The 23,040-nt window shown below is 43.1% G+C and overlaps 1 protein-coding gene across 9 annotated transcripts in view; it reads right to left on the bottom strand.

The window, feature by feature from the left end:
- Nucleotides 1-12,679: 12,679 nt before the first annotated feature.
- Nucleotides 12,680-23,040, bottom strand: part of LOC146816608 (cysteine-rich secretory protein 2-like) — a 387,915-nt gene continuing 377,554 nt past the window's right edge. For all 9 annotated transcript variants that reach the window (XM_085610479.1, XM_085610484.1, XM_085610482.1 and 6 more), the window contains one exon: nucleotides 12,680-13,304. In XM_085610479.1, the coding sequence (XP_085466605.1) occupies nucleotides 13,180-13,304 (125 nt within the window). In that variant the 3' untranslated portion in view covers nucleotides 12,680-13,179. The remainder of the gene's footprint in view (nucleotides 13,305-23,040) is intronic.

Genomic DNA, 23,040 nt, shown 5'->3' with positions numbered 1-23,040 from the left:
CTGCAGCCTAGTGCTGGATGCATTAAGCAGATGTGTCTGCTGCAGAAAGCAGCAGTCTATCGTGTGTTGAATCAGATATGCTTCAAGTAGGCTGGCCTCAGTGTGGTCATTCAGACCTGTGATATTCCAACTTAAAAGCCTCAGGGATGTCATTTTACATCTGCAAGGTATAACCAAACTGTGACCCACAAAACATGTGCCACATGGTACAAGCGGTGCGTGACAATAAGATTGAACATTGCTGTATTGCGCCCGCAACCCCAATCCCCCACCCACACAAATCCCCAATTAGGTTGAGCTAAATCTTCCCTCCCCCCCAAACTGCAAACAACCCCTCAACATAACCGTACAGACCATTAGTGGGAGATCTCCCTGGGGGCGAGGTGTCTCCGGCTTACACCCTGGTCAGGAACCAGGTGGCTGAGATGGTTAATGAGAGTGTGACTAAGGCAATCTAGTCTATTGTAGTACGACCATCCAGCAAATCAGGGGGTGAGGAATCTCATAGTTCTGCCGACTCTTTTTCAGGATATATTGGAAGTACTTTTATCTTTACCGCCGGGTTCATTGGGTCGAACCAGTTACATACGACTCCAAGTTAGTCGTTGTCACTAAGTGTTCCTTCTGTTCGCCCTGAGGTTTTCATCTGACGTTTGCTTCATGCAGTGTGTTTAGCATATTTTAAGACTGATTTAGCGTCTGTAAAAAACTGTTGGTTGCCCTTGTGGTTGAGATTAAGGTAGGCTGGGTATGGTAGGGCGTAGTTAATGTCTGCTTGTCGAAGGATACACTTTGCGGGTGCAAATTCTCTTCTTGCCGATTGTACTGCCAGTGTAGAGTCAGGGAAGAAAGAGATCTGGCTGTCCTGGTGTGTTATCTGGCCCATTTTTCTCGCAGCTCGGAAGATGTTGTCTCTATCCTGATAGTTCAATAACCTGGCCAAGATAGGTCAAGGAATACCTCCCACAGGAGGTTTGGGGCCAAAGACCTGTGGGCTCTTTCCACAATGAACAGAGTTGAGAGAGATGATCCAAAAATATCAAGAAGCATTCCAACAAAGTCCTCCACTTTGCCCATTGCCATAGTTTCAGGGATTCCGGTGATGCGGATGTTATTGCGGCGGGACCTGGCTTCCAAGTCCAAATTTTTGGCCTCAATAACTTTCAGTATTTTTTCCATGTTTAATAATTGTTCTCTTGACTCCGTTTGGAACTCATGTGCGTCGGAGACACAGTTTTCCAATTTATCTATCCGTACATCTTGAGTGTCTACTTGTTTTTTAACTTGGTCTAGCCGGTCTGTAAGTTTATCGATTTTTGCATCAATTGTTTTGATGCTTGATTGCACCTCAAGCAGGATGGAACATAGGCCGACATTGGCCTCAGCTCCCCCCTCTCTGTGCTCAGTTTCGGGGTCAGTCTCTCAATCTGCGGTTCTGGTGAGCCTTTTATTATCAAATGTTAGTTTGGTTTGCCTTGTGTCCGTCTTCCCGATTTTCTTGCTGGGCTTCACCTCCTGTTGTAGTCGATCCCAAGGAGTCCGACACCTGCGGCAGAATGATCCAAATAAAAGGGCACGGTATTACCAGAATCTGAGGCACCCTCCAGTCCCCTCCCCTCGACAACACAGCAAGTGGGTCACAGCAGTGCCTTACATCACAAGTCCAGACCCACCGTTGTATCTGCGGATCACTGTCGGGGGGGAACCGCAACCTCCACGCAGGGAACAAAATCTAAAGTAGGTAGCACCTGCCTTCCAACATATTCCCCAGGGTTGAGTTGTTTTTGTTGCATTCAAGGGTGCCTCAGGTGCTTTCTCAGCAGTCCCTTACAGTGGCTTGTCCATTAAGCTTGCCTCCAGTGGTAGGCAGTAATACAGGAGGGGCCTCAAGGTGCACTGATGCTCCAAGTTTCGTAGGGTCTCTAGTTCTTACAGTTCGCAGCCTACACAAACATGTATATGAGGCTTCAGCGTGGATTGCGCGCCTCTGTGACCACGTTCTGCTTGGATCTCCCCCCAACGCATACAGGCCTCACCTTCACCAGGGCGCTTCTCACCGCACAGGCCTTCCTTTGGCTTCAAAGCAGTCAGGGACGGAATACACACCCAACGCTTTGGCACGCAACAGGCCTCAGAGTCGCACCAGGTGTTGTCCGTGGCCTCCTCCCGCCTGGCAGCACTCTACTGTCTGGCAGCCAAATCCAACCACTGGAGCCTGCAGCCAGAGGTCTTCAGACGTGGGGGGGCTGACTTCATAAACTGCAGGTCAGTCTCAGTGCCGGACCGTCAACAGCACCGCTGTTACAGCCGGAGCCGTCCGTGCTGCCCCCTGCTCCTCACCTGCAGTCTGGCATGACCTCCCCGTCCGAGACCAGGCCTCCCCAGTCCGGTCCGGTCCTGGGGTGCAACGTCTTCCTCCCAGCCGGGGCATGGACAGGCTGCAATCGGGACACCCCCTGGGCCGGCACTGATGCCGCATGTCGAGTTACATGCCAATGCGCTCCCGGGCCGCAGCCTCCACACTCCGCCAGGAGCGTGGCCAGGCCGAGCCTTCAGTAGCCCGATTACACCACGTAGAGCCTCCAGAGAAGGCTCGATCCACTCCTCAAGTAATGGGCGATGGATTACTTGCTGTTTGCAGCAACTACACTCCCGGTTGCAGGCAGAATTTAGACGGATGTTGATTCAGCTGGCGAAACCCTCTCAGAGAGCGGCCATTTCGCAGCTCGGCAAGACCACGCCCCCGACCTTGGGGAGGCTTAATTGTATTTAAAAGCTTGGAGGTTTCCCAGAATTAGACTCTTCATAACTTAAATATTTTAAGAAGACCTTATTCCAATTATTTAGGAAAAAAGCAGTTACTTAGCAGTATATTGCCCTATTTTTGGAGAGATTGTACATTTCCTTTATAGATAAAACATGTGAACTTTTGATGTTTTTAGTAGATGTTGGAAAGTGGGTTCTTGATTTAGAAAGGCATGCCCTTACCAGATTAATAAACGCACCCTGATAAGGTGTTAAAAAAGAATTCTAATAGAAACTCTGTCCACTTCCTGGTAGCTATGGCAAAATCAATAGGTAATTGTCCTGAGAAATGCATTTCAAATTCAAGCAATACTTACATGAAAACAAGAATCTGAAATTCCCAAAATAATAATAAAGAGCAACAGATGATAAGAGTTTTTGAAACTGTTATACAAAACATCACGTAGAAAATGCAAAATGACGATCATAAGTATCCATTCGCTGTACACTGAGATTTAGATGTGACTTCAAGCCAACCAGTAGCAGCTGATGCTGTGGAAGAGTGGCGGGGCGGGGAGAGGGGTCGGCTGGGGTGATAAAAAATACATAAAGAAAAACGTACCTGCAGCCAGCCATACCACGCTCTTCTGCTACTCTTCTCGTGGCCACTGCCGCCAATCCTGACGCTGCTCACCAATCCCCACGCTGCTCTCATGTCATGAGAGCACCATCAGGATTGGGTTGAGCACTGAGGATTTGCGCTCCCAGAGAGACTGGGAGCCTGTTCTTGTTGTCTCCAACCCATCAACGCATCTGACAGCTTCAGTATGCAAGATGGTTTGGCTGGCCTGAGATGGCCAGCCAAACCATCATGCGCACTGATCACAGTGCAATACCACTCCTTCTGTACCTGACGTCCCCTCATGGCCCCGCCCCCAAAGACTTGGCAGGTAAGGGAAAATAAATTGATAATAAAACTTGTTTATTATCGTTTTATTTTTCCTTTCCTGCCATTTTGAGGCAGCTGGCGGGGGGGGGGAGGGGTGACGTTACTCCACTATAGCGGAGGAGCACGGCTGAGGCCAACCACAATGGAACAGAGGCAAGGTTTTCCAAGCAGGTCAAAGCAGTCAATATTTTTACCCTGGGACTACTTTCTGGAGCTCAAGGTGCTTCAGCTAGACAGAAGGTGAAACTGGTGACATCATCATTATTGAGCCTTCACTGAAACCTCTGATTTTGGTGCAAAAAGGTCTGAATGGGACAATGCTGGATACCATAGCCAATCATGTTGCTTTACTGCTTGGATAGATTTGCCACATTGCAACTTACCAAGATTTTACATTCGGAGATTGTCATGGTTTTGCTTCCTAAAATCCACCAGTGGGGCAAGTCTGGAAGCTGTACTAGGGACGATATTAATAAGGCTGAATAGAAGCAAGGTCCTGTAGAACCAGTTTTGGTACAGCAAAAGCTCAGAGCGGATCAAACCTGCTTTTCTTGCCTAGAAGAAGCCTTAGACCCTCTTCCCGATCCTTTGAAGGTTGAAAGGTTGTCTCCAAAGGCTAGGAAAGTTGCTACTGTTCACTTGTGCTGCTCTAGGTCATCAGGGCAGGCTTCTATGCACCAGGCCTCACTCCAGTGAAAGTTCTTGCAGGGTCCAGTTCTTGTTGATGAGCTGGGCCTTCTTCAGGTAAGTAGTCTTTCTACTTTTTGCGATCCTGCAGCAAATAACATGAGACCAACCACTTAGCCTTTGGAGCACAGTTCCTGGAGTTAGGAGTCCTTAGGTCTTCTACTTCCAGCACTCAGACACATATTTCTTGCTTCAAGATGCTTTCATCTCAGGTCCAATAATCTTCTGAGGAGGTGATGGTAAGTTGGAATACATCCTCTATACTAGCCAGTGATTAAAGAATTTCCTACACCCAGTCCCAACTACATTCTTGCAATAATTCAATGTCTTTTTTCAGAACTTCTTCTCTTATATATTGTAAACTAATGTGTTAACAATTCAAAACCCAGCTACATGAATTATCAATAGTTGGCTTTATGCTAGACTTTGAACATATACATTGCTCCTCTGCTTTTTGGCTAGATGTGCCATATATCAATACCACATAGATACAGACATACAAATGTGTATAACGTTATCAAGACTGCTGAACTGAGGCAAAAATCACTCTTGTTGAGCTGTGGAGATGTTCTTATTACACTATTCTTACTCTGTTATAATGTGTTGTCTGAACATCTTAAATATTACAAAATAGACCTGCTGTAAGCTCACCCTTGCTCCACATTAGAGTACAGAATGAACTGTAAAGAAGTTATTTACATTGAAAGTTGGAGATATCTCTCAATTAATTCTCCTCAGACTTTCTGTTGCATTTCCTGCTTGAGGATCTTACCTCAGAAACATGTCCATGGTTACCATGACTGTCTCTTGTGTAATAGGTAACTTCAATTGTGTATCAAATGCAGTAATTAGCTTGCTGATGATGTGGCCCAGACATTTTTTAGAGGAAGGGAGGAGTCAGTTCCTGATGATGGTTTGAGAAAGCCTTCTTTGAACAGGGTTACCTAATGGCCTCCTTCAAAGAAGGATGTTGGCCCTGAGATAGAATGCAACTTATTCCAGATGTAGAACAGTCAGAGATTTGATAAGTACTGCACGGTCTTCGATAATGGATGGACATTGCTAAATAGCACAAACTGGATGCTGCTACTTTGCACATTTGTTGACATTACATGCCTAGGTTTTCACTTTCATTTTGATTTCATTTTTGACATTTATGGGCCAGAGTTGTACAATGCCATATCCAATACAAGATACCGTATGATCTAGTTCTGGTTATCTCAACTGTTATCTATTCTGATATGAGTATGCATATTGTTTGACTATATTTGATAGGATTTAAATATTGTAAAGTAAAAAAAAATAACCTTTTGGTGAAATGCTATTCATTAAAACTGCATGTTTTAGTGAAGCTCCAACATTGCTTTACATTGCCAGAACTGCAAATACAAGGAAAGTAATTGGGAGATTTTTTTAAAGTATGAAGCTCTTACTTCTCCATCTGTGAAAGCTATTGCCATGATGCTGTCAGCTAAATATCTTGAGTCTCGATTTTTATACTACAAAGGCGAAGTGATTCTTGCAGTGTAGCTCAAGAAAAGATTAACCCCGTGCTAACCGTCCACTACTGTCATGGGGCTGTTTGTGTTCTGGCTCAGAAGTGACCTGTCTCTGCAGTTCAGTCTGAACTGTTCCTATTGGAGCAGCACCAGGGCTAATTTGTGTATGGCTATTTTCTATCTGAGGTGGGATGATGGGCAAAAAAATGTCAGACTGGATTGCGGCTCCGGGTAATTAACAGTGAGCAAGAGTAATTCAAGCAAACTGCCCATCACTCCTTTGTTTTCCACATTTTTAAAGCATGTAACCCACACATTTGGATAAATGAAAAATATCAAAAGTCTATTTTAAAAGAAGACTAGGGTTTCACCTGCAAGAAACATATTTTAAATATACCATTATAAATGTTAGTTACTGATTTTTAAAAGACCAGACCACAAACACACTAGCCACAACTGCATAGGCTTCAAAGACCACTTTGTGGGTTTTTCCCAGAAAACGTTTTTAACATTATGGAGGAAATTTGCACATTTACAATGTACACATAATTAGAAACAGACGTTCCTAGGGAAGCATTAAAAGGGTAATTTGGGGTCAATAAAGATAAAAGCAATATTGACATGCCGTGCATTTTTAAAGAGCTAAGAGGTCAGTAGAACTAAAAGCATTATGAACAAGTGGTGCATTTTTAAAGAGCTAAGCTAAGAGGTCCATAAAACTAAAAGCAGTTTTGACAAGTGGTGGATTTTAAAGTGATAGGTCCCCAGCATGTTGGCAAAACGTACATAAGTTGCCCCCTTACCCTCTTCCTAAATTTTACTGGAAAGTTGTGTACCAAAAAGCAGACTACCCATCAAAATTATCAAAGGGCAGGGATGAATGCTGTTCTACTTTGAACAAGAAGAGGGTAGATAGCATCCTCATTTTGTGCACCATTCCCAAAACAGACAAATATTCCGGCAATATGGAAGAGTGGAGTGCAGTATTGGTCCTTCTAGGTAGAAAAGATTATGTAAACTTTCTTTCCAATTATTGTCAGCTGTCAATTTATGTCCTTCAGCCAATGTTTTACTAAAGTCTGACAGGGGAGAGGATGTAGCCTCAAGGCTAGGGCGGTCGATCTTAAATCTGGGGAACCGTGTCCGATTCTCGGCATTGACTTTCAACATCTTGTGATTCTAGCCAAATCACTTAATTTTCCCGTGCCTCACAAAAATGAATGTGTCCTTGTGTCACGGAACTGGTGCTCATGTAAAGCGCTCTGATACCTTCGGTTCAAGTTCGTACTATATTAAACAAAATGTCCTCCTGTGCTCACCATACAAATGCGTGGCCCAATGTACAAGTATTCCTGAGGTCGACTAGGGGTTCTCGTCACCCTTAACCATGTTGCCTTGTAGACCAGTCCACTTACAAAGCTGGAATGCCTCATTGGACTTCGTTGGCAGATAAACTGTGGGGGGGAAAAGATTAGCTGGCTATAACTTGGGTTAATAGTACATATTATCATGTTTAGTCATCTAGTTTAAGGAAGGGTTGCACACGCTTCCTCTACAGTTTAATGTGTTTAAGTCGTCTTACCACTGAGAAGCGATGAGTTCAAATACTTTCAAAAATAAGTGGGGAACATGTTGGTTGACTGTTTTATGCAGATGTTCTGGTTTTGTGGACAGGTCCCCAACTGGTTTGCATCATAATCCTATAGTTTATTGACATGTAAACAATTTTAGTGTTTAAGTGGAAAAAAAAGGTCCTTTGTTTTGGTAGTAAACTGGACGCCACGAAATTGGAGGGCGTTGCTACATGCAAATATGTTAGTATACAGCTGGGTCATGGCCTGAGCTGGACCTCTAATGTTTGATCTGTGGGTGTCATACCTGGGGCTCCCACAAAACCTTATGGACCATGGAGGTTTTATACACGTAGCATGGCCAGGATCCTGCCTTCCATATTAAGCAGGACAGCAACATGGTTTTGTTGTTTGTAATAATAGTCTTGGCGCACTTGAGGCCCTGGTGTGGAGGTGTGTGCTTGGCCTTCGCAATGCTCTTTCACCCGAGGAAAAAAGGCTTGCACTGTGTCTATTTAATCTGCACCTTTGCAGCCCATTTAAAGTGCTAGTGCTCTGCTATGCAATTACACCTAATTAAATTTGAGCAATCGTACAGTGCATAATACCACAGCAGAGGTGGGATTCATCTTGGAAGTCTTTGGCTTAAGTAAAATCGTTCACAGTCATCATATGCTTAAAAGCAAATTGAAATCCTTTGTCTATGGTGCCATAAATAAAGGATTTTTTAGGTGTGTGTGATTTGTGTTCTAAGGGTTTTTCACACTCGGGATGCTTTTGGACCAAGAGTGAGTGTACCTAAATTTGCTGTCCACTACAGGGCTTTATTACAACTGACTTGCTCTCTTTTGCTTGATCTCCGAAATCCTTAGGGTATTTGAGAACCAAATTGCAAAGGTCATTAGTTGGGGTTGTGGGACTCTGATTATGCTTTTATTTCCAAGATACTGTATACTTATGCTCAGTCTGGGGACACTAAGATTAATGGTTTTACTGCCTATAACCCAGTTATACCTGAAAATCACTAAAGGTGTTTTAACAAGGGCACTAACAATTTAACTGTTCTAGACCAAGGATTGAGACTTAGATTGAGAGCTGTTTACATATAAACATTGTTTGCTTAGATTGTTAGAAAGAATGCAACATTACTCAATATCTGTCTGTCAAGTGACAATGGCCTTGGGAAACCCATTGGAGAGCCTTTGCCTGGACTGGTTTATTAAAAACGTATTGCTGTCATCCACTAGACCCCCCTAGACCCAGTAATCCTAGGTGTAGTGTTATGTGCTTATGTGCACAAGGACTTTAGTTGTTCTCAGTGGACTCCTTACAAGCATTGCGTAATCGATTGGGTGGTATCTGAATGTGGCCAAAAAAGTTCATGATGCCGTATGTTCAGTTAACGATTGCATGCAGCTGAATGAAGGCATGAAAACCAGATCTACATGTGTGGCGTGGTCCTTTGCATGCTCCCGGGCTGTGGGAGGATGCTACAATTGGTAATGAGATAAGGTATATGTGCCCTGAAATACCAGATTGCTCTCCCTGAGACACACTCCAGACTAGGGACTTCTTGTTGGAGATGGTGATTCTGAGCTATGGTAACCTGTTGCTGTCAGAAAGTCCACTCCTTGTGAAGCCAGGTAAAATCCCCAGGACTGTAGTTCCAGATTGTGGATTTATTCCATCTATCATTTTGATACTCTGAAGTATTTTTTTTAGCTCTTTTCTTTCCATAATTGTACTTTACTAAATGATTGCCATGGTAGCCTATGACGACCTTGTGCTGCGATGGGGAAAAATGAAATTGGCAGTTTGTGCCTCATCAGGGCATATAAAACATCTTTTATAATGTCCCTCCTTACAGTTACAAAGCACCCTACCGATGGGCACATGGGGGAGACCATAGAAGTGACCTATATGTAACAATAAAGAGACTTTGGAAGTACCTTTAACTGTAAATTCAAATTTGCATATCGTTTTTTAATGTAAAGGCAGCCTGAAAGGCAGGGCAGCCTTTAAAATGACAGCAGGCAATACAGTAGTGCACACTTGAGTGCATTAAATTTACTGAGCATCTACACCTTCATGCCCTATTATATACTAGGGACTTACAGGTAGGCTCCCAGTACCAATTCTAATCAAACCTAATTACTAGATACCTTATAGTCCGAGCACTAGCCCTGGGTCTGGTAAGCGGAGCCCAGGACACAATCAGAGTCAGTTACCACCAGTTTCTATAAAAAAAATGGTAGTGCTCAGGGCAAAAAGGAAGACTTTCTCACAGTTGTCTTCCCAGACACACTTTAATTTCCCTGTAGAAGAGAACTAACTTAATACAAAATCCTAAATTTACTACCATTTTGGTATTCACAGATGGCACTTACTCATTTTGGTATTCTCAGAAGGCACTTACTCATTTCGGTATTCACAGAAGTTAGGACTCCTAACTTTAGGACTCCTAAATACCTTCTGTGAATACCGAAAGTCTTAAAATTTGGATTTTTCTCAGTTTAGGGGTAGTAAAGGTAGGACTCCTAACTTTAGGAAGCGCCTTCTGTGAATACCAAAATGGTAGTAAGTTTAGGATTTTGTCTTAAGTTAGTTCTGTGAATTGGGCCCATAGAACTGCTTTCTTTTCCCTCAGGGATTTTATGTCATTTTTCGTAGGAAGATAGTTAGTTACCTTTCCCATGATTTTAATTAGAATTATCAATTGTGTGTAAGTTAACAAAGGACACCGGGGTAGTGAGGTCGAAAAGTGTCTGAAAACCTAACCTGACATTGTCAAGCAAACAAACGATCTACAAAGCCTATTTTGGGGGATTTGTAGAGAAGCAAGCTCTATATTGTTTTGTCCTTTAGTAGTGATTTCTACTATATTACTTCTTACCTCTAATGTAATGAACAAGCATACTGAGTTCAGAAAGCAATTTCAAACGTAAATTACATATGTTATGCACGTAAAACTCACCATGGAACATGCTTTGCTTTGAGGCTGGCTATCTCAGTGTGAACCTTTACTGTATTGCCTTTGTCCCTCACAATAAAAATAAGCCTGGGATCCACCTTCTTTTCATAATACATTCCATTTTCACGACTTGCATTCTTTGAAATTTAATCTTTTGTACTATATTTCGTTCATATTTCTATTTTGACCTGTTTTCCTAAGTTATTCTCTAACATACTGATGGCACATAATGTCATCTCTATAAGCATTGTTTTTATTCCTGATTGCTGTTATCCCTCTCATGGCGGTGCAACACAACCTTGAGATACCTGCCAAATCGTCAGCGGGATTGAAGGATCAAAATCATATTATCCATATTATATGCCTATATCTTCAAATGTACCTATCTATTAAAATGATTCTTGATGATAATTTATCATTTGTTTAGAAAGGAAGCAGCTAGAGTTTATCTTTATCTAGCAATATTCCAGCACATTTTGCCCAATAATGTATTATTCTGTAAATAACTATCTTGCCACGCTATAAACCCTAAAGAACATTCTTAAATTACTGATTAATCTCAGACTCCTGAAAATTATTTTCAAATCAGAGAGCTTATTCATTGTCTTTTCTTATTTTAAAGGATTTCTATTAGACCACTTCACCACAATAGAAGCAAGTAAGCAGGCATGTTGCATGGTTTGTATTCATCTCACTTTGTTTTCAATGAAATTGTCTGTAAAGTCTAACAGTGTGTGTCTTCTTACCCGAACTATATATGACTGCCGGTACTGCTACTTTTAAGTGGCACTTTGTTCCAATGCCATTGTCTCCAGTTCTAGAGAGACTACTATGTTATATTGCACAGTTTTTATGTGGCTCATCATTCACCAGTACCTTGCCCTGTATGCATTGCATGGTGTCTCCGGCAGGCAATATGCTGTTTGCATAGTTTTGGTTTGCCTAATAGTCATATTATGCATATGGGTTGATGGCAATTCTGGCCCCATCTGTACTACTTGAATTAAAATCACAATCCTTGTGATATGGACCATTGTCTCTATTTTTATTTTCTAAACAAATATACCTTTCAAGCAGCAGAAAATTAGATTTAGAGTTCACAATTTCAGATCCCAATCACACCTTAGTTTTCACAAAAGCATTATTTCAGCAACTTTCATACCTAAATATGAATTGATTTTGAGACAGGATTACCTCTAGTTGTAATTGTAGATTAAGGAGTGGCAACATTGATATTCCTGGAGGACAAGGCAACCATTTTGGAAAATGGTGAACACGCAGTGTATCATATATTTGTCAGTAGTATCCTAGTATTTTTTCATATCAATTTACAAACTGAAATTAAATAGCAAAACATGCTGATGTAAGTGTGTAACTTGGGCAAGAAGTTTCACCTTAAAGACTACCATACTTCCAGACAATAAAACCTTTCCCTATGTAGAAAATAATTTTTATGTGAATTTCTTTTTAAATATATGAATTTGTATGCAAGTTTAAGAGAGTGCAATTCTGCCAAGGAATGTACGACTTTCATCAATTTCCATCTCAAACTCATCTCGCAAAATATATACAAATCGTATGATATCTGATTTTTTATTAATTTGGAAACGAGATCCTAAAACTCTGCGCAACCTGTGAAAGAAGCAGTCAAAAGATGATAGAAGGGATTTGATTTTACCTAGGATACAAATGTTTCCATTTATGTGATAATGGTTTCTGAATCACAAATTGTTTATGAATTATAGACAACTATATTTCAAATGGTTTTACAATAAATATTAAAATATTCTGTCAAAACCAAGATGATTTGGACAAATGCATCACTTAAGCTTTCATTTAATTTTATCATCACAAAGTGCTGTGGGTTTCAACACTAACTCCTGATTAAACCTTTTTCTTTTTGTTAATTGTATAACCTTGGAACTTTGCAGAACAGTGCACTTGTCGTTTTGTGGTTTTGGTCTGTTCTTTATTATTGCTTGCTTCTCATCCCACAATCTTCCCTCTTGTTAGATATTCTCGGTCAATTAACTAGGGAATATAACTTGTCCTTTTGGGGATAAGTATTGAAATGACCATGTATAAAACTCATTGACACAAAGTACTTTTTCCCCAATGTGTTTTTTGGGGGGTGAGAAAAATGGGTTAGATTGATAAAACAATTAAAATGCAATAAAAAATAGGTATGAATGAAATGTAGCAGGATATATGTTCTTAATTCTCCATAAAAGAGCAAATGATAAAACAGACACTTTGTGAGAGCGTTAACATATTTATTAAAAGGGACATTGATTCGTAACCCAGATAACCAAAGAGTGACATTTATGAAAGATAATATTACAAAAAATAATCAATTAATGACTAATAAAACCACTTGAGTCTTATGTCTAACATTGACAGATACATGCATATCAACTGCAACAAGACATTTTCAATTAGTTAGTTTAAATATTAGGATTCCCCTTTAGTAATTGTGCATACCAAGCTATAGCACAAGGTGTTACAGTTTTCAGGAAAATACATACATGCAAAAACACGTCTATCACACTTGCTGGAGAGAAGCAGTCTAGACCTCCATCGCATTTGGGAATGAACTATTTGGAAACCATCAGAGTTATTGCATGCCAAACAATATGAATCAGAACTTTAGACATAGTTAATACCAGTCTATTGCATATATTATTTGTTCCAATATTCATGAGTATATTGATACTGGTGCGGTCCAATTCCAGCTCCAGGAGGGCAGGTGGGATGTTTCTACTTTATTTGAGAAGAGCATAGACAAGTAGCTCTGCACTTTGTCTTAATAATGTCGACATCAGAGCAATAATCTTTAAGTGCTTCACAGTTTGCAAACGTATCTAAATGAAGACAGGGATTTGCTAGAAGGAAAAAGAAAGAATGAACAAACTGTTTAGTGATTGGGTTACAATTTGTTTTATTTTTGCAGTTCTTGTTCATTCAGCTGTCTCTCCCTCCCAGCGTACAGATAGATAGGTGATGGTGTACTGTAATCCACTCATTTAACAGACTCAATAGTGTGATTTGAGCAGGTGTTCAAATAGACTGAGGTGAAGAAAGTGAAGCATTTGGCATTTTTTTCAGAGAAACGCTGCTTTCAATAATAGCAACATAGACCTTCATGTGAGAAAGCTTATGGGAGGATAACAAAGAAACACAGTGACTTTACGAATATAAAAAATGGCAGAATTGGTAGAACCAGCATCTTTGGTGGAACATGCCTAACTAAAAATCATGGCCAAATGTCAGACATTTGTCTCCCACGTTCTGGGTCAACAACAGTTTCTGGTTAATTCCCTATTGAACAACTGTTGTTTACCACTTAGGCATAACCTGCTCATGCAAAGTATTTACTCTTCAAGGCAAGAGTAGTTGAGCAGTCAGACGTTCATTAGGAGGTGATTAGTACTCTGTGTCTTATAAGCAATGCTTGTCACAAGTTATAAATGACATTCTAAAGTAAAGTAAATATATGTGACTTAGCTATTTTATGTCAATAATTTATAACACTAAATACATTTCAGAGCTGTAAAAAAGCACTGCTCTCTAAATCAGAAAAAATGTAGAGCTGAAATAATTAAGAAAAATGCAAAAAAAAAATAATATGTGGCCCTAAAAAAGAAGGGCCATAGCAGCCCAAAATGCTTTAAAACCAGCCTCGCGAGAAAGACACCACGACGGTCACATGTGCGGTGACCGCTTGGAGACGTATTACCAAAATGCTACAGGCTCCCATGATTTACTCTCCGCTGCTTCCACTGGCACATCACCCATGCGTGCAGCTCTTACAGGAGACTGTGTTCAGAAAAGTCATGACGAAAACAAACATAGTGCTGGGGTGATCTATATCAAAATGGGAAATTTTGCACCCTAGAACAGATGTTCAGAGCTGTTACGCCTACGCCCTTATACGATTTTTTACATGTGAGGCTTAGGCAAGGCATTAAAGACAATACTCCAGAATACCCACTAGAGCCTCTTACTTTGGCTCAACTTCATACGATACTGCAGTCCACATCCCCTGAACACGCTATTTCATGGCTATACCATGCACTACACACCCAGCAGATGATCGAATACATTGGGACAGGGAATAGGGGTGTGAAATATCGGACAAGCAATGTATTGCTGCTTCCCAACAGAACAGGTGTCGGCTAGTAGCAAAATGCGGATTATCCACTTCAAATTTTTACACCGTCTGTACTATACGCCAGCCAAAATGTGCAAATATAAACTCAGAGATAATGATAGATGATTTTTCCCACTTGACGTGGTGCAGCCCGGGGGTTTATGAATACTTGCGTCAGGTCTTTGTTACGCTGGAACAGATGACGTCACTGACACTGCAACCATCTCCACTGCTGTCATTATTAGGGTACACTAATCTCATAGACAAACCCTCTCGCAGGTATGTTGCTCTCGCACTACTGATGGTCAAGTGCAGAATTGCGTGTAGATGGTGACGAGGTAGAGCTCCCAAGTTCAAGGAGCGGGTCAAGGACTTAATATTCTGCCAAGAACAGATGCTAAATTATGCGGACCCGCTCCCTCTGGCATCACGCCCCAAAGACATTTGGGAACCTCTGAAAGCATTCCTATTGCCCCGCACAATAGACACAACTGCTGAAAATGTGGTGTAATGATGGTGGTGACAATATTATATAATGCTACAACCTCTCCAAGGGAGAGACACATTTAGCAGAGTCATCCAGACTCCGTGAGAAGGAGTGGGTAATTGAGTCATGAATGGGACTAGCCTGCAGGAATTACTAAGGCTTTATATGCTCACGGTATTGCAATGCTGTTGCTTGTTAATAAGGCAAACATGGTGCATATACCAACCCATCAACAATATTTAGTATAATGCACATATAATGATGTTGATAATGTAATGATCTACAAAGTATTGAACATTATACATCTATGATGAATGTATATGCTTCTAGATGCTGCATACACACTGCTGTAACGGTTGTCTGTCTTACGGTTATTGCTTCTTAACTTCAATAAATAAAGTTTGGAAAATAATGCTTTACCACTTATACTAGTAAGTGTTATATTAACCATCATGGCATTGAAACAGTGCTTAATTTGTGACAGTGTTTTCCGGTGCTCGGCACTGCCCCTTATTTCTATACACCGGGACCTATTGTAGGATTACACCACAAGGTGGTGGTGTGTGTGTATTCTTCAGCTAAATTTATTCGCATAGTGTTCATTTTGAAATTATAAATCTAGTACATAGGTGATGTTGGTACTGGAATTAGGCAGGAGTGGCTGGGCTGTTGTTTGTGCCAGTTCTAGTGGAGTTCTATGACGTCCTTTGGGTCCCGGCACTTAATATTTTACACAATAAGCACTGCCTTGAAAAATGTTCTTATTTTGAGAGTGATCACAAAGACTTGATAATGCTTTGATTCTCTCTGATCTCGTAGGCTTTTTAGAGGACTTTGAATCCCATGCTCTAGTCAATGGATGGTTATAATGTATCAAATTAGCTATGATGCATCTAGTATTTCTTCTAGGGTTTCTGCAATCTGGAGGTCTTGATAGTTAGCTCAGTGGGACTAAAACAAAACTGAAACACTACTGTACTGCTTGCTCTAACTCAGGTTCTTGTGCATTGAGGGTACTAATGGCTTTACCTCAATGGTGTTCTCTCTTAAGATACTGCTTTGCTTAGATTCACAGATTTGCATGTTAATTTAAAATTATGAACATCTGTGGGTGAACATTAAGGGTGGGAGGAATTTGCGCAGTCGCGTTACGCAAAGTTCAGCGAAACGGCAAAAATCTCAGCGAGCACACAGAATTCCCCAAGCTTGTGGAATTGCTTGTGCCACCCGTTACACTACAGCTGCATAACAAAAAAAACACCAGAAGAATTGTCTACAGTGACCATGTGTGTCTGTAACTTTGCCACCACGCTGAAAGGCGCCGGGGTCCCTTGAGTTAGCTGTCCATCATAGTGGGTAAAGGGCGGGAAGACGTTGCATACCGCTAGTGTGTGTGGGGCGGGGTTTCTATGCGAGTTCACATGCCTCTTGTTTATAAAAGGTCAGAGACTGATCAGAGCAGCAGATGAGGAGAGAGAACCCCCTGGTCTCATGAACTACATGAGGATGGCGCTCGAGAAAGTCATGGATGCAAAGACCTCCATCAAGCATCATGGCTAATTTTTGACGGTAGATATGGGGAGAAAGCACAACTGGCCAGCCTCGACTGAGCTCACGAATTTTTTGGGCTGATTAATGCGTTACCGAATTTGAGCTTCAATCGGGCACCTGCTTTATTTATAGCTGTAAGTGCCTCCTGTTGAGGTTTAATTTTTGTGACAGGACCATCGTGCCAGAATGAATCCTTCCCTGCATATTTATCCAAGAAGATGCCACCGTTTTGTGAAATACCTCTACTCAACTAGAGTACTTTCTACTGGCTAATCAGTACCTCCTGCTTAGCCCCTTGACCATGCTCACAAATTTCCCTCCGCCGCGGATCGTGGGATTTACGGCAATTCTGCGTTCCCCACGGAACGTGGAGTTGCCAAACTTTGGCAAACTCCACGAGCGGAGCGGAATTTACTGCCCAGGGTTAGTGAACATGTACAGAAGTATTTAACGGATGCATTGTCAATTTGTCCTACATCTTCAATACATAGATTGTATCTTCTGCCCATAGCAAATACCATAAATGTGAACAGTTATTTGGCTCCAAAATAAGCGAATCGCACAAAGGCTCACATTGATTATCAATCAATTTCAACAAAAGTAAATTATATCTACAAGTCAAATACCAGCATTGAGTTTCAAATCATTAGGTCCAACATCCACTTTATGTCTGCTGTCACAGCTCACACTTGTGCTTGATGTAGCTAGTGTGCCCACACACAGGCTTTATCTATCATACAAAAACCCTGCCGTGGGTTGTGCCATCCAGTTAACGCATACACAAAGTGCCATAATAACACCTACCTCTTGACAGCGGTTCTATCTTTGACTGGCACTAGAGAAGAACATGACCAGATGATCTGTAGTTTTAAAATCGGTTTACAAGTCTAGAGTCAAGCTGACATTTTTCACCTCTGTAGTGCTTGATGATTTTCCCATTACAGCAACAACTTGGGCATATATGTCATGGACACTCTTGCAAACAAGCCATTGGTTGCCAGTAATTTCCCTGGGGTGATCATCATTTGTTAGCAGGTTCAAGCAATTTTGTCCACCAAAACATTTGACACAGTCCTCTGTGAAGACGTTTGCCATTTCATCACTGGGAAATGTACTTAACTATGTCTCATGTGATGTCATGTCATGTTGTCCAGTCTCTGGTCCCTGCCACTATTTTCCACCATATCCTCTGTGATTAGCCTCCCAGCTGTCACCTACTGTTTAACTAACTTGTTTAAATCAGGAACATCATGTAGTTGTTAGTTCCATTACTAAACAGCATTGTAGAGGGTATCAATTCCTTGTAAATGGAGACAGAGAAGTACTTTATTTAAAGAATAAAGCTTCTGTTTCATGAAGTGTACTTTCCTTGTATATATGCAATATGGTGCAGGCAGACAACACTTTCATTAAACCTATTACTTTAATCATTCTTATCGCTCTGAATTTCTATTTCAAACTATAATCGCTCTCAGTGAACAGGTAGGACCAAGCCATTTCTAGCCTAGTGACTGAATATACGCTATTAAGCCAATCAATCAGTGTTCTTATAAAGCACGACTTCTCACCCAAGAGGGTCTCAATTAGGCCTGGGCGAAGCACTACGCTATGCTCGCGTAGTTTGCGAAGTTCGCGCTACTTCGCACTACGCGAACTGCACGTAGCACAGTGCGAACACGCGTAGCGTAGTGTTGCGTAGTGCTGCGGTCATTTTTTGCTTGCTCGCGGTCCTCAACGTCAAGTTGGCGACCGCGAGCAAGCAAAATGACATCCTGGCGAGACTTTTTCCTTGTTCGCGATCGCGAGCATGGAAAATAAACCTCCCGGCGAGATTCCCAACGCGAGGAGGTCAGGTTTCTCATTGCGAGGGGTCGCGTATGCTCGCGACCGCTCGCGATGAGAAACTACCAGTTCGCGTTGAGAAAGCTGCCGCTCGAGTAAAAATCTACTCGAGCAGCAGAAAACTACAGCTCGCACTGTGCAAGATGCCATTTTCAATGATTGCACAGTGCCGGTTGCTTGTCCGCACTGTGCAATCATTGAAAACAACATCTTGCACAGTGCGAACATGTTACTACGCAGTTCGCGAAGTGCTACGCGTAGCTCGCGTAGTGCGAACTTCACTTTGCGTAGCTTCGCGAAGTGCTACTTCGCGAACTACGCCCACCCTTAGTCTCAATGTGCTGGGTAGGGGTGGGGGGATGGGTCAGTGGTTCAGTCGAAGAACCAGGTCTTGAGGTTCTTCCTGAATTGCGGCAGCAATAGTAATTGCCTGAGGTGCAGAGGCAGGGAGTACCAGGTCTTATCAGTGAGGTAGGAGAAGGATCTTCCTCCAGCCATGGTCTTGCAGATCTGTGGCATTGTGGCCAGGGCTAGTTGGGTGGAGGGGAGATGTCTGGTGGGGGTGTAGAAGGAGAGGTGGTGTTTGAGGTATCTAGATTTGGCATTGTGCAGGGCTTTGCAGGCATCCGTGAGAAGCTTGATTGTGATTCTTTTGTTGACAGGATGCCAGTGAAGGTCTCTCTCATGGCCGGTCATGTGGTTGCAGTGTGGGATGTTCAGGATGAGTCTGGTGGAGGCGTTCTGGACGCCATCCTGCCATTGTAGAGCGCGTTGTCGTAGTAGAGTCTGCTACTGACAATTGCATATTTGACCATTTTCCTTGACTCAGTGGGGATTCAGTTGAAAATCTTATGAAGCAGGCGCAGCCTGTGGAAGCAGGAGGACAAAACAGCATTGATTTGGTGATTCATTGAGAGTAAGAAGTCCAGCACGATGCCCAGGTTTTGTTCAAGGTACATGGGTGTGGGGGGGGATCCCGAGCACTGCGGGCAACCAAGAGCCATCCAAGAATTTAGTAATGGGAACATAGTTAAGGATTGCTGTTCTCTGTACAGGTGCTCTGCAACTCAAGCATGGGGGAATGATGGTGTTTCTCTGATTAGCGTCCGCTTTGAAAAAGACATCAGAAAAGTCCAGCTGAATTAATGCAACCATGCAAAAAAGAGAGAGATACTGTACTTTCAGTTTTGTAAGATACAGGTAGGATCCATTCTTGGGTCTGGTCTAGACAAATACCTCTTGTGAGAGGGTTCTGGGTCATGTTTTGTTTAAAGTGTTCACATTTTTGGTCAGCCCACTGTTGAATTGCACATATTTACATATCCACCTTACAGTGGTGGTTGGTGACAAAGTAGTCCATCTCTGAGATGGTGCAATAAAACATCCACTTGTTTATTTATGTGGCCGGTGCATAAAGGGATTCCCTTTAATAAATGTTCCGTGCATAACTCAAAGGCATGATTTGATACACTTCTTCACAAGGCTGAGGGAGGCAGGTTTTAGGAGACTCAGTGTTCTTTTGTTGCACTAGTGAGTACACTCAAGTGGATTTACTTAGCTCATCAGGTATAATCGGATTTGTGGCATGCCTGCTCCTCTCAGGACCTTGGGGATTCTTAATTGTATTTAAAAGCTTGGACATTTCCCAGAATTAGACTCTTCATAACTCAAGTATTTTAAGTTAACAAAGGGGAGATGTCATGTTGTGTGCTTATGTGCACAAAGACTCTAGAGGTTCTCAGAAGACTCCTTACAAGCATCACAGGGTGGTACCTGGGTGTGTCTGGTCAATAAAGTTCATGAAGCAGTACGTTCAGTTAACGGTCACATGCAGTTGAATAAAGACCTGCAAACCAGAGCTCAGTGTGTAGCATGGTCCTTTGCATGCTTCTGAGCTGGGAAGGATGCCACACTAGCTGTTTGACATGGCTTGAAGGGCGGAAAACAGGCATTTGGGTACAGCCTCCAACAATATCCCTAAAGGTAGGGATGACGTAGAGAGCTACAGGCTTGTGTTTAAAGCCACATTAATAAACACAAAAATTTGCCGACGGGGAAGAGACATGGGAGAACCTTGCCACCTCCGGTAACAATAAAGATGGCAAGACATTCTGGGCAATAGTTAACAATGATACATTTAATAGGGCACCGGCAGTGGGGCTAGAGCTGAATGTCACAGCAGATGAATGGGTAGCTCACTTTAGGTCTATCGACCATCTAGTGACCCAAGGCAACAAGAAATGTAGTCATCTTGTATCATCAACTAACAGTCTTGCTATCAGCTTGCCGAGTCACTCTGGAAAGGCACCAAGTCCGAAGGGGTCCTTATGGACCTTAATAAATTACAAAGGGGCATATCAGCAACAATCGCTGAGATATCGTGCTATTAGCAACGCTTATCTCCTCAGCGATAAAAATCCTAGCGCTAACTACCTAACGTGAGATTATCGCTGGAAACCCAGCGATAATCTCACGTAGTGTGGTGTTAGCTTGCTGATAGGGACTCACAAACTTAGCCATGATATCCACCTTCTATAGGATATCATGGCTAAGTCAGTCCTGAAGCAGGCGTAAGGAAAGTAACGATAACAGAGGTTATCGCTACTTTTCCTGTCGCTATGCTTCATAGCGTGGGGCTTAATGATAGGAGAAATGTCGCTTAGCGACATTTCTCCTGTCATGTTAGGTCAAGAACGCCCACTTTGCATCTCATTAGAGATGCACAGCTGTGCGTTAAGATTTCGTACGCTAAAGCAAGGTTTCACGCGTTAGCGTGGCCTTACTAATTAGGCGATAAAATTATTGCCTCTTTTTGGCCGAAAGCGGCCTCAAAAGCGGCGATAATTTTTTATCGCCAGCTTGTAAACATGCCCCATAGTGACCTTTGGGCTACCATTTTCAGCAATACTTTGAACTCAGCTTGCACTGCTTTGTGACACACAGCTTCCGTAGTACCCATTTTAAAAAGAGGTCACAAACCAGACCCACACTGCTACATACTCATCTCAATGATTGATTCAATATGAAAGGTTGTGGGCTGCATAGTCATAGATAGAATTGTGGCATGGTCTGATGATCTAAATATCCTTTCAAAGGAGCAATATGGATTTAGTGAGGGGCTCGGGATGATGGAGTAATGCCTAAACCTTTACCTACTAGTATGCAAATACATCATAGTAAAGGGGGGTGTCCTGAAAGTAAGTACCACTTTTTACTATGTTAATTGGTCAAAGCTTTGGGGCATTTAACAAATGTCGGCCTGGATAAGACCTTTGTTGACCTCATTTGAGCACACTATAAGCGAATTTCGGTTTGGGTGAGATATGGTGAAAGGCTAAAATGTAGTGACTCATTCACATTAGACCGAGGAAACGCGTCGTGTTGGGAGAGCCGGGTGTTGCAGGACTACATGCCCCAGAGGACTGAGGGGCTGCCCCACCTGTTTCCAGCTTCTGTCACCACCCCCAGCGCCTACTTATCCACCTACCGCTTCCCGCTTCGCGGGAAACGTGTCGTTGTTGGGAGAGCCGGGTGTTGCAGGTCTACATGCCCCAGAGGACTGAGGGGCTGCCTCACCTGTTTCCAGCTTCTGTCACCACCCCCAGCGCCTACTTATCCACCTAGCGCTTCCTGCTTCGCGGGAAACGCGTCGTGTTGGGAGAGCCGGGTGTTGCAGGACTACATGCCCCAGAGGACTGAGGGGCTGCCTCACCTGTTTCCAGCTTCTGTCACCACCCCCAGCGCCTACTTATCCACCTAGCGCTTCCCGCTTCGCGGGAAACGCGTTATTGTTGGGAGAGCCGGGTGTTGCAGGACTACATGCCCCAGAGGACTGAGGGATGCCTCACCTGTTTCCAGCTTCTGTCACCACCCCCAACGCCTACTTATCCACCTAGAGCTTCCCGCTTCGCGGGAAACGCGTCGTGTTGGGAGAGCCGGGTGTTGCAGGACTACATGCCCCAGAGGACTGAGGGGCTGCCTCGCCTGTTTCCAGCTTCTGTCACCACCCCCAGCGCCTACTTATCCACCTAGCGCTTCCCGCTTCGCGGGAAACGCGTCGTTGTTGGGAGAGCCGGGTGTTGCAGGACTACATGCCCCAGAGGACTGAGGGGCTGCCTCACCTGTTTCCAGCTTCTGTCACCAACCCCAGCGCCTACTTATCCACCTAGCGCTTCCCGCTTCGCGGGAAACGCGTCGTGTTGGGAGAGCCGGGTGTTGCAGGACTACATGCCCCAGAGGACTGAGGGGCTGCCTCACCTGTTTCCAGCTTCTGTCACCACCCCCAGCGCCTACTTATCCACCTAGCGCTTCCCGCTTTGCGGGAAACGCGTCGTTGTTGGGAGAGCCTGGTGTTGCAGGACTACATGCCCCAGAGGACTGAGGGGCTGCCTCACCTGTTTCCAGCTTCTGTCACCACCCCAGTGCCTACTTATCCACCTAGCGCTTCCCGCTTCGCGGGAAACGCGTCGTGTTGGGAGAGCCGGGTGTTGCAGGACTACATGCCCCAGAGGACTGAGGGGCTGCCTCATCTGTTTCCAGCTTCTGTCACCACCCCCAGTGCTATTTAAACAACAGGGCGTTCCGGTAC

The sequence above is a fragment of the Triturus cristatus genome, chromosome 6, assembly GCF_964204655.1.
Source record: "Triturus cristatus chromosome 6, aTriCri1.1, whole genome shotgun sequence".
NCBI lineage: Eukaryota > Metazoa > Chordata > Amphibia > Caudata > Salamandridae > Triturus > Triturus cristatus.
Note: the sequence above shows the minus strand (reverse complement) of the source record. Positions and strands in the feature narration are given on the sequence as shown.